The following is a 13618-nucleotide window of genomic DNA, read 5'->3' as shown; positions in this document are numbered from 1 at the left end:
TGCCAGTACCATGCTGTCTTGATGATGACAGCTTTGTAACAGAGCTTGAAGTCTGGAATTGTGATGCCACCAACTTTGGCTTTCTTTTTCAATATCCCTTTGGCTATTAGAGGTCTTTTCTGGGTCCATATAAATTTTAGAATTATTTGTTCCATTTCTTTGAAAAAGATGGATGGTACTTTGATAGGAATTGCATTAAATGTGTAGATTGCTTTAGGTAGCATAGACATTTTCACAATGTTTATTCTTCCAATCCAGGAGCATGGAACATTTTTCCATTTCTCTGTGTCTTCCTCAATTTCTTTCATGAGTACTTTGTAGTTTTCTGAGTGAAGATTCTGTGCCTCTTTGGTTAGGTTTATTCCTAGGTATCTTATGGTTTTGGGTGCAATTGTAAATGGGATTGACTCCTTAATTTCTCTTTCTTCTGTCTTGTTGTTGGTGTAGAGAAATGCAACTGATTTCTGTGCATTGATTTTATATCCTGACACTTTACTGAATTCCTGTACAAGTTCTAGCAGTTTTGGAGTGGAGTCTTTTGGGTTTTCCACATACAGTATCATATCATATGCGAAGAGTGATAATTTGACTTCTTCTTTGCCGATTTGGATGCCTTTAATTTCCTTTTGTTGTCTGATGGCTGAGGATAGGACCTCTAGTACTATGTTGAATAGCAGTGGTGATAATGGACATCCCTGCCATGTTCCTGACCTTAGCAGAAAAGCTTGCAGTTTTTCTCCATTGAGAATGATATTTGCAGTGGGTTTTTCATAGATGGCTTTGATGATATTGAGGTATGTGCCCTCTATCCCTACACTTTGAAGAGTTTTGATCAAGATGGGATGCTGTACTTTGCCAAATGCTTTTTCAGCATCTATTGAGAGTGTCATATGGTTCTTCTTCTTTCTTTTATTGATGTGTTGTATCACATTGACTGATTTGCGGATGTTGAAACAGCCTTGCAGCCCTGGAATAAATCCCACTTGGTTATGGTGAATAATCCTTTTAATGTACTTTTGAATCCTATTGGCTAGTATTTTGGTGAGAATTTTTGCATCTGTGTTCATCAAGGATATTGGTCTATCGCTCTCTTTTTTGATGGGATCCTTGTCTGGTTTTGGGATCAAGGTGATGCTGGCCTCATAAAATGAGTTTGGAAGTTTTCCTTCCATTTCTATTTTTTGGAACAGTTTCAGGAGAATAGGAATTAGTTCTTCTTTAAATGTTTGGTAGAATTCCCCCAGGAAGCCGTCTGGCCCTGGACATCACAGATATATTCAGAACATTTCATCCCAAAGCAACAGAACACACATTCTTCTCTAGTGCACATGGGACATTCTCCAGAATAGATCACATCCTCGGTCCTAAATCAGGACTCAACCGGTACCAAAACATTGGGATCATTTCCCAATTTCAGACCACAATGCTCTAAAGCTAGAACTCAACCACAAAAGGAAGTTTGGAAAGAACCCAAATACATGGAGACTAAACAGCATCCTTCTAAAGAATGAATGGGTCAACCGGGAAATTAAAGAAGAATTTAAAAAAATCATGGAAACAAATGATAATGAAAATACAACGGTTCAAAATCTGTGTGACACAAGGCAGTCCTGAGAGGAAAATATATAGTGGTACAAGCCTTTCTCAAGAAACAAGAGGAGTCTCAGGTACACAACCTAACCCTACACCTAAAGGAGCTGGAGAAAGAACAAGAAAGAAACCCTAAGCCCAGCAGGAGAAGAGAAATCATAAAGATCAGAGCAGAAATCAATGAAATAGAAACCAAAAAAACAATAGAACAAATCATCGAAACTAGGAGCTGGTTCTTTGAAAGAATTAATAAAATTGATAAACCCCTGGCCCGACTTATCAAAAAGAAAAGAGAAAGGACCCAAATAAATAAAATCATGAATGAAAGAGGAGAGATCACAACTAACTCCAAAGAAATACAAACTATTAAAAGAACATACTATGAGCAACTCTACGTCAACAAATTTGACAATCTGGAAGAAATGGATGCATTCCTAGAAACATATAAACTACCACAACTGAACCAGGAAGAAATAGAAAGCCTGAACAGACCCATAACCAGTAAGGAGATCGAAACAGTCATTAAAAATCTCATGGTTATTCTTAAGAACATCTGCAACAATACAGTGTGTTTGACTTTTTTTTGAATCTTTTCGATGTAGCACCAAGAGGCAACTCTTTATGCTTTTTGGCTCCAGTTGCATTAAAGAAGAACATGTACTAGGAGGATCCTTCTTCCCACTGGTGACTACCAATCAAAACCATTCAGAGATTTCCAGAATGACTGTGTATGAGACTTAGTTGATTGGGTGAAGAAGGGACAGAATGCTATTAAAGACAGGAGAAGGTAGCAGTAGGCAGGGGTCAGAGGAGCCCTCACAGAAAGAAAAGAGTTAATGAAACCTGGATCCTTCACCCTCCAGAGCTTTGCCACCATGTGAAGCCACTGTCCCAAAGCCACAGTCACGTGGAGGGAACTCCTGTTCCAGACCTGCCAGTTTCTTGACACCGTTTGAAGACAGGGAAGGCAAGCTTGAGAGGTGAAAGGTGGTGAAGGAGGGACTGGAGAAGCAGGAAATTAGATGGGAAAGAAGGAGGCATACCTGCAAATTGAGGGTGAATTTGAGATCAGTTCCACCATAATAGGCTGTTCCACACTGGCCAGGCTCTGTAGTTAAGATCTCTACATGATCCTGGAGTCATCTGTGTTTTTGCTAGGTCCATAATACTTATTACAAACACGTAAGTCTTCATTTCTAGGCCAAACGAGATATTAGATTTCAAATAATTGATTTGCACGTGAACTTTCTAAGTGTCAGTGAGTTTATAAGTTCAACTAAGTAAGTAAGTCTGGAAGTCATGTGATGTCTTACCGAGTCTGTTTTTAATCCTTTAGCCCTGGCCAGAGTGAATGGACAGCCCCATCTACTGAAGGACTCTCCGAAGTGATGTGAGCTATGATGAAAACATACATAAATAAGTATCTCTACACACACAAATATACACACACACACTGAGATTTGGGATGTTTGGTCTCAGGCTCACACATAGGAATACAGAGACCCTGTGATACTCTTTGTAATGTCTTCTCTTGGTAAGGCACTATATGTAATATTCTATGTCTTTTGAAGGTAGGTGGAAAAAGGAATAACAGGCTCTAGAGAGAGTCTTTTTGATTCCTGGGTTTGTTCATATTTGTCCACCCTTGACGATTGTGGATAAGAGTCTACTAGAGTAGGAACGGGAGGAGGAAAAAATTTTTGGAGGAAGGAGGAGTCAGCAGAAAGGATGCAGCTAATGGATCCTGGATTTGTCCCTCACCCTCCAGAGCTCGGCCCCCCATGTGAGGCTGGTGCTCTAAACCTACCACCAAACTGGAAGGAACCTCTGCCTCGGGTCTTTAGCCACTAACCCTGCCTGAGGGGTAAGAAAGGCAACCAGGAAGCATGAAGAGTAAGCATGCAATGAATGGAATTGAGGGTCATGAAACGAGTTGGGGTCAAAGAGATCTGTACCTCTCAACTGCAGCTGAATTTGAAATAAATTCTACCAGAAAAGGCTGTTACACACTGGGATTAGGGTGACAGTATAGAACTTCTTACAGATTGATACATTGTTTATCTGTAGGCCAAACATAGTCCTTATCCTCTAAATAAAGCCTCATTTCTAATGAGAAGTGACCTACCAGGTTAAATTAGATGATATGCATGAATTTTTAAAGATTGACCAGTTCATACTTAGAGGGCAGCTGCAGCTATTTAAATGGGGGGAAAAAGTCATTAGGGCATGACATGTGGTGTCTGACTATGTGCCTCTCTAATCCTTTAGCACTTCTGTGACTGAATTGAAACTGGACACGGATGAGGAAATCACCAGCAAATTGTGAGCTATAAGTGAATAAAATAAATATATATTTATATGGACATATATGCACATATGTACTTATATACTTGTATCAACACAGACGCACAAAGACACATATACAAGCAACAGGAATTCATTAAAATCCTAGAGGAGAAGAGAGGCAGCAACCTCTTTGACCTTGGCCACAGCAACTTCTTGCTAGACACATCCCAAGGGCAGGGAAACAAAGGCAAAAAAGAACTGTTGGGGCTTCACCAAGATAAAAGGCTTTTGTACAACAAAGGAAACCATCAAAAAAGCTAAAGGGCAATCTAAAGAATCGGAGAAGATACTTGCCAATACCTTATCAGATAAAGGGCTAGTACCCAAAATCTATGAAGAACTTACCAACTTAACACCCAAAAACCCAAAACATGATGTCAAGAAATGGGCAGAAGCCATGAACAGACATTTTTCCAGAGAAGACATACAGATGGCCAATAGACACATGGAAAAAATGCTGAACATCACTCAGCCTCAGAGAAATGCAAATCAAAACCACAAGGACTGACCATTTCATACCAGTGGCAAGGGCTACAATTTAACAACTCAGGGAACAACAGATGTTGGTCAGGTGGTAGAGTAAGGGAACCCTCGAATGCTGTTGGTGGAATAATGCAAACCGGTCAGCCCCTCTGGAAAAGAGTAGGGAGTTTCCTCAGAAAGTTAAAAAGCATAGAGCTACCCTATAACCCAGCAATTGCACTAGTAGATATTCATTCAAAGAATACAAACATAGTGATATGAAGGGATACATGCACCCTTATGTTCCTAGCAGCAATGTGTCCACAATAGCCAAACTATGGAAAGACGTGAGACGTCTATGAACAGATGAGTGAGTAAAGAAGATGTGGCGTATATATACTCAACCATCAAAAAGAATGAAATTCTGCCATTTGCCATGATGTGGATGGAACTTAACGGATATTTTACCCAGTGAAATAAGTCAGTCAGAGAAGGACAAATACCATCTGATTTCACTCATGTGGAATTGAAAGAAAAACAAAACAGATGAGCATGGAGGAAGGGAAGGAAAAGAGGAAAACAGTGAGACAAAACATAGGAGACTCTCAACTATAGGGAAGAAACTGGTTAGCTGAAGGGGAGGTCGGTGGGGGATGGGGTAACTGGGTGATGGGCATTAAGAAAGGCACTCAAGGCACTCAAGGTAATGAGGACTGGGTGTTGTATGCAACTGATGAATCACTGAATTCTTCCTCTGAAACTAAAAATACAGTATATGTTAATTAAATTGAATGTAAATTAAAAAAAGAAATAGATGAAGTTTCCTAATATGTTCTTTTTTTTTTCCCAGGACCCCATTTCATCTTGTTTCTTTTTTCAGTGTTCCAAGATTCATTGTTTATGCACCACACCCAGTGTTCCTTGCATTACGTGCTCTCCTAATACCCAGCAACAGTCTCACCTAGCCCCCCATCCCGCTCCCCTCCAAAACCCTCAGTTTGTTTCTCAGAGTCTACAGTCTCTCATGGTTATTCTTAAGAACATCTGCAACAATACAGTGTCTTTGACTCTTTCTGAATCTTTTCAATGTAGCACCAATGAATACTACATTCAATGTAGTATCCTTTTTGGCTCCAGTTGCGTTAAAGAAGAACAGGTCCTAGGAGGATCCTTCTTCTGCCTGGTGACTACGAAGCAAAACCTTTCAGAGATTTCAAGAATGCCTGTGTATGCGACTTAGTTGATTGGGTGAAGAAGGGACAGAATGCTATTAAAGACAGGAGGAGGTAGCAGTAGGCAGGGGGCAGAGGAGCCCTCAGGAGAAAGAAAGGAGCTAATGAAACCTGGATCCTTCTCCCTCCAGAGCTTTGCCACCATGTGAAGCCACTGTCCCAAAGCCACAGTCACGTGGAGGGAGCCCCTGTTCCAAACCTGCCAGTTTCTTGACACCATCTGAGGGCAGGGAAGGCAAGCTTGGGAGGTGAAAGGAGGGCCTGGAGAAGCAGGAAATTAGATGGGAAATAAGGTATACCTGCAAATTGAGGGTGAATTTGAGATCCGTTCCACCATAATAGGCTGTTCCACACTGGCTAGACTCAGTAGTTGAGATCTGTACTTGATCCTTGTGTCATCTGTATTTTATGGACCTAGCAGGTCCATAATACTTATTACAAACATGTAAGTCTTCATTTCTAGGGCAAACGAGATATTAGGTTTCAAATAATTGATTTCCATGTGAACTTTCTAAGTGTCAGTAGATTATAAGTTCAACCAAGAAAGTAAGTCTAGAAGTCATGTGATGTCTTACTGGGTCTGTTTTTAATCCTTTAGCCCTGGCCAGAGTGAATGGACAGCCCCGTCTACCGAAGGACTCTCTGAAGTGATGTGAGCTATTTTGAATACATACATAAATATGTATCTCTACACACAGAAATACACACACACGCACACGCACACACACACACACACACACACACACACACACACACACTGAGATTTGGGTAGTTTGGTCTCAGGCTCACACATAGGAATACAGAGATCCTGTGATACTCTTTGTATCATCTTCTTATGGTAAGCCACTATATATAATATTCCTTTTATTTTGAAGGGATCTGTAAAAAAGAATGAACAGGTCATACAATCATTTACTTTCTTCTAGGCTTCACCCTTAATACTAACAGCGAAACTGATAGGAAACTAAAATTGACTCTTTCTGTTGCTGTACTTCAGTGGGTTAGGGAAGAAAAATATCTTTTTGGGAAGGAGGGTAGTATTAAAGTATAAGCAGTAAATGGTTTGAGTTGGCAGGATGAAGAGAATTCTTTAGCAGAAAAGATTTGAACTAATAGACCAGATCTGTTTGTGTTTGCCAGCATGTGCAACTGGTTCCCCAAGGCTGGACCTATCATTACATCGGATAGAATCATTGACTAAGACCTGTGGTGTCTAAGATACCATCTGAAGGTTCCGAAAGACATTCATAGTTCCTAAAGAGCACAGATGGACTAGAGGGCCTTTAGGTATTTAGGTTAATCAATAGAAATGTATATCTACACTGAGGTAAATGAATAAGTCCCACCATGAGAGGATGTTGTACACTAGGTCAGATCCAGTAGTAAAGAACTATATTTAAACTTTTAGTCATTAGTTGTTTTTTTTTTTTTTTTTTTGACAAGTATGAGGTATTCATTATGAACGTATAAAGTCTCATTTCTGGGGGAAATGACATATCAAGTTTCATATAACTGATTGATGTGTAAATTTGTAAAGAGTCAATTATTTTGCAAGTTAGAGAGTAATGTTAAAATTTGAACCAAAATATTTAATTTAGAAAATCATGTAGTCTTACTGTGTCCCTTTTTCATCCCTTAGTACTACTACCATGAGTGAATTTACATCGGGAACTTCTGATGGAATCTCCAAGGAAATGTGAGATATGAACAAAACTATCCACATGTAAATACAAGTATGGGGCAGGGAAGAAAGATTGAGATTTGGGAGATTGATTTGCAGGAGGATCCATGAACTTTAGAGTCTTGGACACCATTTGTAACTTTCTATCCAGTTTGAGTGGAATTTAATAAAAAGAGGAACAGGCCATAAGAGGGATGCATCTTATTCCTTGTCTTTTTCTCCCCCTCAGTTAGTGGCCACCAAAACTCCTAGGAAACTATCCTAATGCTCCATGTGTAAGGCTCTACTATAATGGAACAAGAGAGCAGAAAAAGCTATTTTGGAGCAGGGAGAAGGTTCAGGAGTAAAGAAATGTACACAAATTTGATTCATTAAGGTTTTTCCCACAGGACTAGGATTCTAATTATAAGCATAGAAAGCCTTATTTGTAGGGAGATATTAAATGCCAAGTTTCAAATGACCAGTTAGGTTAACTTTTAGGTCAACTAGACTGCAAATTGTAGCATAGTATAGATCATTTTCATCTATAAACAAGTCTAGAGAGGCATGAAAAGTCTTAAAATATGCATTTTTTAATTCTTTAGCAATGACCAGATTCAGGTGAAAAAGCTAATTTGTGTTGCCCCTTTGATGAAAGGTGAGATATAAACATATGGAGATAGAGGAAGGGAGATACTGAGATTTGTGGAATTAAGGAAAGTATTCATGGCAATGAGTTTCTTTGGTACTTTATCTAAAGTCTTTGCAACTTTCAGTATGTAACTTTCTTTCTCTTTTGCATCTTTTCTGGGGGAAAAAGAACAGATCATAAAAGGAAATAGTCTGTTACCTTTAGTAGCATCCAAAACACTTAGGAAAGTACCAGATTGCCCAAGTATGAGATTCAATGTACTCCCTAAGTATGTGGGCCAAGAGAAGACAGAATTGAATTTGGAGCAAGGAGGACTTAGTGGTGGATAGGGAGCATAGGACCCCTCAGCAGAAAAAAAAAAAAAAATGGAGCTAGCAGACGCTGGATGTATCTCTGACCTCCCAGAGTGCTGTCAACATGTGAGTCTGGTGCCCTAAACTTACCATCACACTGAAGGCAGGTTGGCAGTTACCTGACCCTTTCTGAGGTGCAGGAAAGGCTTCTAGGTTGGGTTAATAGGTGGTTTAGGGACTTGAGAAGGCAGAAAATTACAAGGGCAAGCAAGGTGAGTATCTGCAAACTCAGCTGAATTTGAAGCAAATTTAATCACAAAATGGTATTGGTAATTAAAAGAAGTGTACATAAACCTGATTTATTAATTTTTTCCACAGAACTAAGGTTTTCATTACAAACAACGTTCATTTCCAAGGAAAAATTATATAATACTAGGCTTCAGTGAGCTGATGAAGATGTAATTTTGGGGGGTCAGCTACATTATAAATTGTAGAGTAATTGTAACTAATTTGTGTTTAAAAATCACTGTAGAAAGACATGGAGTCTTCCTATGTGTATTTTTAATCCCATAGCTCTGATTTTAGTGTGTTGAAAAAAGTAGCCACCAACGAAAGGTGAAATATAAATATGTAAAGGGAGAGGAAGGGGGATACTAAAGTTTTTTTGAGATCTAATTAGTTATGAAGTCCTTGTCTCCAAAAGTTATTTAAATCCTATCCAGGGAAAAGATATCCATGATATTTGAAGAGTAGAAGGTGGTAGAGGGACTGAGGTTCTAAATAACTAATTGACATATTTTTAAGAGTTCAGTCAGTTTATATATTGTAGAGCAAATGTATCTAATTTCAACCTAAAAAAAAAAGTAAGTCTCTGAAGTCACTTGGTTCCATGTACAGTTTTAATTCTTCATACTGACCTGAATAAAGTGACACCAGAAGTATTTGACTACACTTTAATATATTTCAACTTTCAATGATGGTGCATGAAAGACTACTGATGTCATTTATTTGGGTCAGTGCTATATATACATTGATCTCTCTACATAGAGAGAGAGCCGAAGAAAGAGGGACACAGAGGAAGACAGGCAAAAGACCGAGATAGGAGATAGACTGAGGGTGTGGGGGCGGGGAGGAAAAATAGAGAAGGGAGAAGGGTGGGAGGAGGGAGAAGAGAAGGAGGGAGGTGGGGGAGAGAACGCTAGAGAGATTCACAAAATTTGATCTTGGAAATACCCATGAGAATACAGAGTTTTCTGGACAACAAGTCTAAAGTTTTTTCTAAATATTTAGGTCGTCCAGTGAGCTAAGTCATGTTTATCATATCCTTTAGATTCAAGGAATTGTTTTTTTTAAATAAATTATCACATTGCTGTTACATGTAGCAAATCTCTAATGACATGTTTTTGCATTTGTTGGCGGTGATAGTATAATGGAACGACTCTCCAGGTTCCATGATGAAGATACTGAAGACAGTGTCTTTCTCAATTCAAATGAGTAAGTCAGTTTGAAGTTTTGAGGAAGGGAGCCATCAGTGGATCTCTTATTTTTGTAAAGGTAGATCTTGTACAGAGGCAAAGAGAAAATCTGAAAAGGTATCAAAATTTTTGAGAGGGGATGTATACAATAATGACTCAAATTGAATTTGCAGATGAGTACCATGCTTGGAAAAAATATTTCTAGTTTCACAAATAAGTGTTCTTCTAGTTTAAAAATGTGAAAATATTTTTTAATAGATAATAATTTTAGAGTAAAGTTTTCTTAACAGAGGGTTTCAGAATGCTACTTATTCCTTAGTTGTGTTCCTTCCTCATTTTTCTTCTGGATATATTTTGGTACCCAGAATATATTTTGTGGATTTTTTCTATGAGCACGTGGGACCCAACAAAAGTTGGGTAGTTTTAATCAATTTTCCCTCTGGTCTCCTATAGCTATTATTCTGTAAGTTGTTATATTGTTAATATTTTCCAGAATTTGGAGTAAATTTTTAAATGCTTTTTATTTTTTAGATTTTATTTTTAAGTAATACCACCCTGATTGTGCCCCATCAGTCTCATCTTGCCTGTTTTTAAAATTTTTCCCTTATTGTTGAGTTTTGAGAGATCTTGATATATGCTGAATACAAGTTTTTTTTTAATTTTTTCAATTTATTTATTTTCAGAAAAACAGTATTCATTATTTTTTTCACCACACCCAGTGCTTCATGCAATCCATGCCCTCTATAATACCCACCACCTGGTACCCCAACCTCTCACCCACCCGCCAATTCAAACCCCTCAGATTGTTTTTCAGAGTCCATAGTCTCTCATGATTCACCTCCCCTTCCAATTTACCCCAACTCCCTTCTCCTCTCTCTAACACCCCCCTGTCCTCCATGATATTCGTTATGCTCCACAAATAAGTGAAACCGTATGATAATTGACTCTCTCTGCTTGACTTATTTCACTCAGCATAATCTCTTCCAGTCCTGTCCGTGTTGCTACAAAAGTTGGGTATTCATCCTTTCTGATGGAGGCATAATACTCCATAGTGTATATGGACCACATCTTCCTATACAAGTTTTTTTATCAGATGAATCTTTTACAAGTATTTTCTCCCAATCTGTGTTTGTCTTTTTGTTTTTTTAATAGTGTCTTTTGCACAGTGGAAATTTTAAATTTTGAGGAAATCTAATTTTTTCTCATGGTAGGGCTTTGGTGTTCAATCTAAGAAATCTTTTCATAATCCAAGGTGACAAATATTTTCTGCTTTCTTCTAGAAGTTTCACAGTTTCAGGTCTTACATTTAGCTATATGGATCCATTTTGAGTTAATTTTTGTGTACGTTGTGTGATACAGGTTGAAGAGCATTCTTTGTGAAAATGTATGTCCAGTAACTCCACTATGGTTTCTTGTAAGATTCTCTTTTGTCCATAGAATTGCCTTTGCATTTTTGTTGAAATCAGTTGCCCATATATATCTATAGGGGTCTATTTCTGATCTCTCTTTTGTTCTACTCTTCTGTGTGTCTGTTCTTTCCTTAATACCACATTGTCCTATTTAACTTTAGAGTAAATGCTCAAATCACGTAGTGGCATTACTCTGCCTTTCCATTCAAATTTTAGAATCAGGTTGTCAATATCTATAAAAAATAATGCTGTGATTTTTAAAAAGATTTTGTTGAATGTATAAATTGGTATGTGGAAAATTAACATCGATATTGAAATTTCTAATCTATGAACATGATACATTTCTTATTTGGACCATGTTTTCTTTTCTTTCATCATGTTTTATAATTTTCAGCATGCACATCTTGCATATATTTTGTTAATTTATACCAAAGTATTTCATGGGCTTTGGTGCTAATATAAATGGTACAGTTGCTTACATTTCTATTTTTCAATGTTTTATTGCTCATCTATAGAAATATAATTGAATTTTATATATTGGCCTTTACTTGGTAACCTTTTTAAATTTACATTTTAGTTCCATTAACTTTTAGGCAGATTCCTTGGGATATTCTTGGTAGAACAAGCATATCATCGGCAAATAGGGGGAGTGTTATTTCTTTCTTTCTAATCTTTATTTCTGTTACTTCCTTTCTTTTTGCCTTATTGCACTGTCTAGGGCCTCCAATACAACTTTGAATAGAAGAAAGTGTGAACTGACAGCCTAAATTCCTAATCACTGGAGAAAAAAGTCAGTCTTTCACCATCAAGATTGCCATTAACTGTAGCAATGGCTATGGCTTTTTGTAAATGGTGCTTGTCATGTTAAGGAAGTTTCTTCTATTTGCAATTCTGCAGTTCACTGAAAGTTTTTTTTTTAAAGATTTTTTATTTATTTATCAGAGAGAGAGGAGGAGAGAGAGCGAGCACAGGCAGACAGAATGGCAGGCAGAGGCAGAGGGAGAAGCAGGCTTCCCTCCGAGCAAGGAGCCCGATGTGGGACTCGATCCCAGGACGCTGGGACCATGACCCGAGCAGAAGGCAGCTGCCTTAAAAAAATAACATTTTTTATTGAAGAGGCTGTCTTTTTTCCATTGGACATTCTTTCCTGCTTTGTCAAGATTAGTTGACCATAGATTTGAGGGTCTATTTCTGGGCTCTCTATTCTGTTCCATTGATCTATGTGTCTGTTTTTTTGTGCCAGTACCATGCCCTTGATGATAATAACAGCTTTGCATAGAGCTTGAAGCCCCATGGATGGAACTAGAGCGTATCATGCTTAGCGAAAAAGTCAAGCAGAGAAAGACAACTATCATATGATCTCCCTGATATGAGGAAGTGGTGATGCAACATGGGGGCTTAAGTGGAGAAGAATAATAAAAAAGATGATGGGGATTGGAGGGAGACAAACCATAAGTGACTCTTAATCTCACAAAACAAACTGAGGGTTGCTGGGGGGAGGAGGTTAGGGAGAAGGGGAGCTCTTATGGACCTAACACTTGCAGTGCTGTGAAGGGTGTAAACCTGGTGATTTACAGACCTGTAGGGGATAAAAATATATGTTTATAAAAAAATAAAAAATTAAAAAAAAAATTTTTTACATTGTGAAAATTAATAAAGGAAATCTCACTAAAACAGATTTGTGAAGTTTGCCAAGGGGAGCTCTCATACCCTAACACTTGCAGTCAGTTGCACATCCAACAGAAAGAGACTGCAAATCAATACTAACACAGCCCAGCCAAGAGAAATTGTCACAACTCAACCAATGAAGAACCACTATACTTAAGCCTCCCAATTTATTCTCTTACTTTTACTGTTTACAACCAACCAGTTTATTGTTTACTTTTAGTTTATAACAACCCCTTCCAACTTCCCCCTTTCCTCTTTAAAAGAGTGTTTCTCTCCTTTGTGGTTTTGCCATAGCTTGCTTGTCCTGGATTGCAATTCTCTGCTCTTCCCAAATGAATCCATTTTTGCTGGTAAAATAACTGGTAATTTTATATTTTTTCTTTTAAAATATTTTTAAATTTAAGTTTATTTTTACTTAGTGATCAAAAATGGGATCCAAAAAAAAAAAAAAAAAGGGATCCAGAGAAGACCCCCAACAGCTCTGAGGCTGGTGAGCAAACAAACAGTACCCACAGAGCCAATTCCTGAATAAACTCATTTTTGCTGGTAAAATAACTGGCAGTTTTATTATTTTTATTTTTTAAAATATTTTTACATTTGAATTCAATTTAATTAACATACACTGTATTATTAGTTTCAGAGGTAGAGTTCAGTGATTCATCAGTTGCGTATAACATCAAGTGCTCATTCCATCAAGGGCCCTCCTTCATGACCATCACCCACTTACCCCATTGCCCCGCACCAACCCTCCAGTAACCCTGAGTTTGTTTCCTAGAGTTGTGAGTTTCTTATGGTTTGTTACCCCCTCTGTTTTTTCATCTGATTTTTCCT

At 38.0% G+C, this 13618-nt stretch overlaps 1 protein-coding gene across 5 annotated transcripts in view; it reads left to right on the top strand.

The window, feature by feature from the left end:
- The window catches only part of LOC123392230 (phosphatidylinositol 3,4,5-trisphosphate 3-phosphatase TPTE2-like), a 125955-nt gene that overhangs the window by 43346 nt on the left and 68991 nt on the right, over window positions 1-13618 (top strand). For 4 of the 5 annotated variants that reach the window (XM_045080553.1, XM_045080549.1, XM_045080551.1 and 1 more), the window contains 5 exons: window positions 2927-2980; window positions 3859-3912; window positions 6229-6282; window positions 7270-7326; window positions 9661-9729. In XM_045080553.1, coding sequence (XP_044936488.1) covers window positions 2927-2980; window positions 3859-3912; window positions 6229-6282; window positions 7270-7326; window positions 9661-9729 — 288 coding nt within the window. The remainder of the gene's footprint in view (window positions 1-2926; window positions 2981-3858; window positions 3913-6228; window positions 6283-7269; window positions 7327-9660; window positions 9730-13618) is intronic. The other variant, XM_045080552.1, reaches the window with a different exon arrangement.

This window comes from Mustela putorius, unplaced genomic scaffold (assembly GCF_011764305.1).
Source record: "Mustela putorius furo isolate JIRA1106 unplaced genomic scaffold, ASM1176430v1.1 tig00000461_pilon_pilon_pilon, whole genome shotgun sequence".
Classification (NCBI taxonomy): domain Eukaryota; kingdom Metazoa; phylum Chordata; class Mammalia; order Carnivora; family Mustelidae; genus Mustela; species Mustela putorius.
Note: the sequence above shows the minus strand (reverse complement) of the source record. Positions and strands in the feature narration are given on the sequence as shown.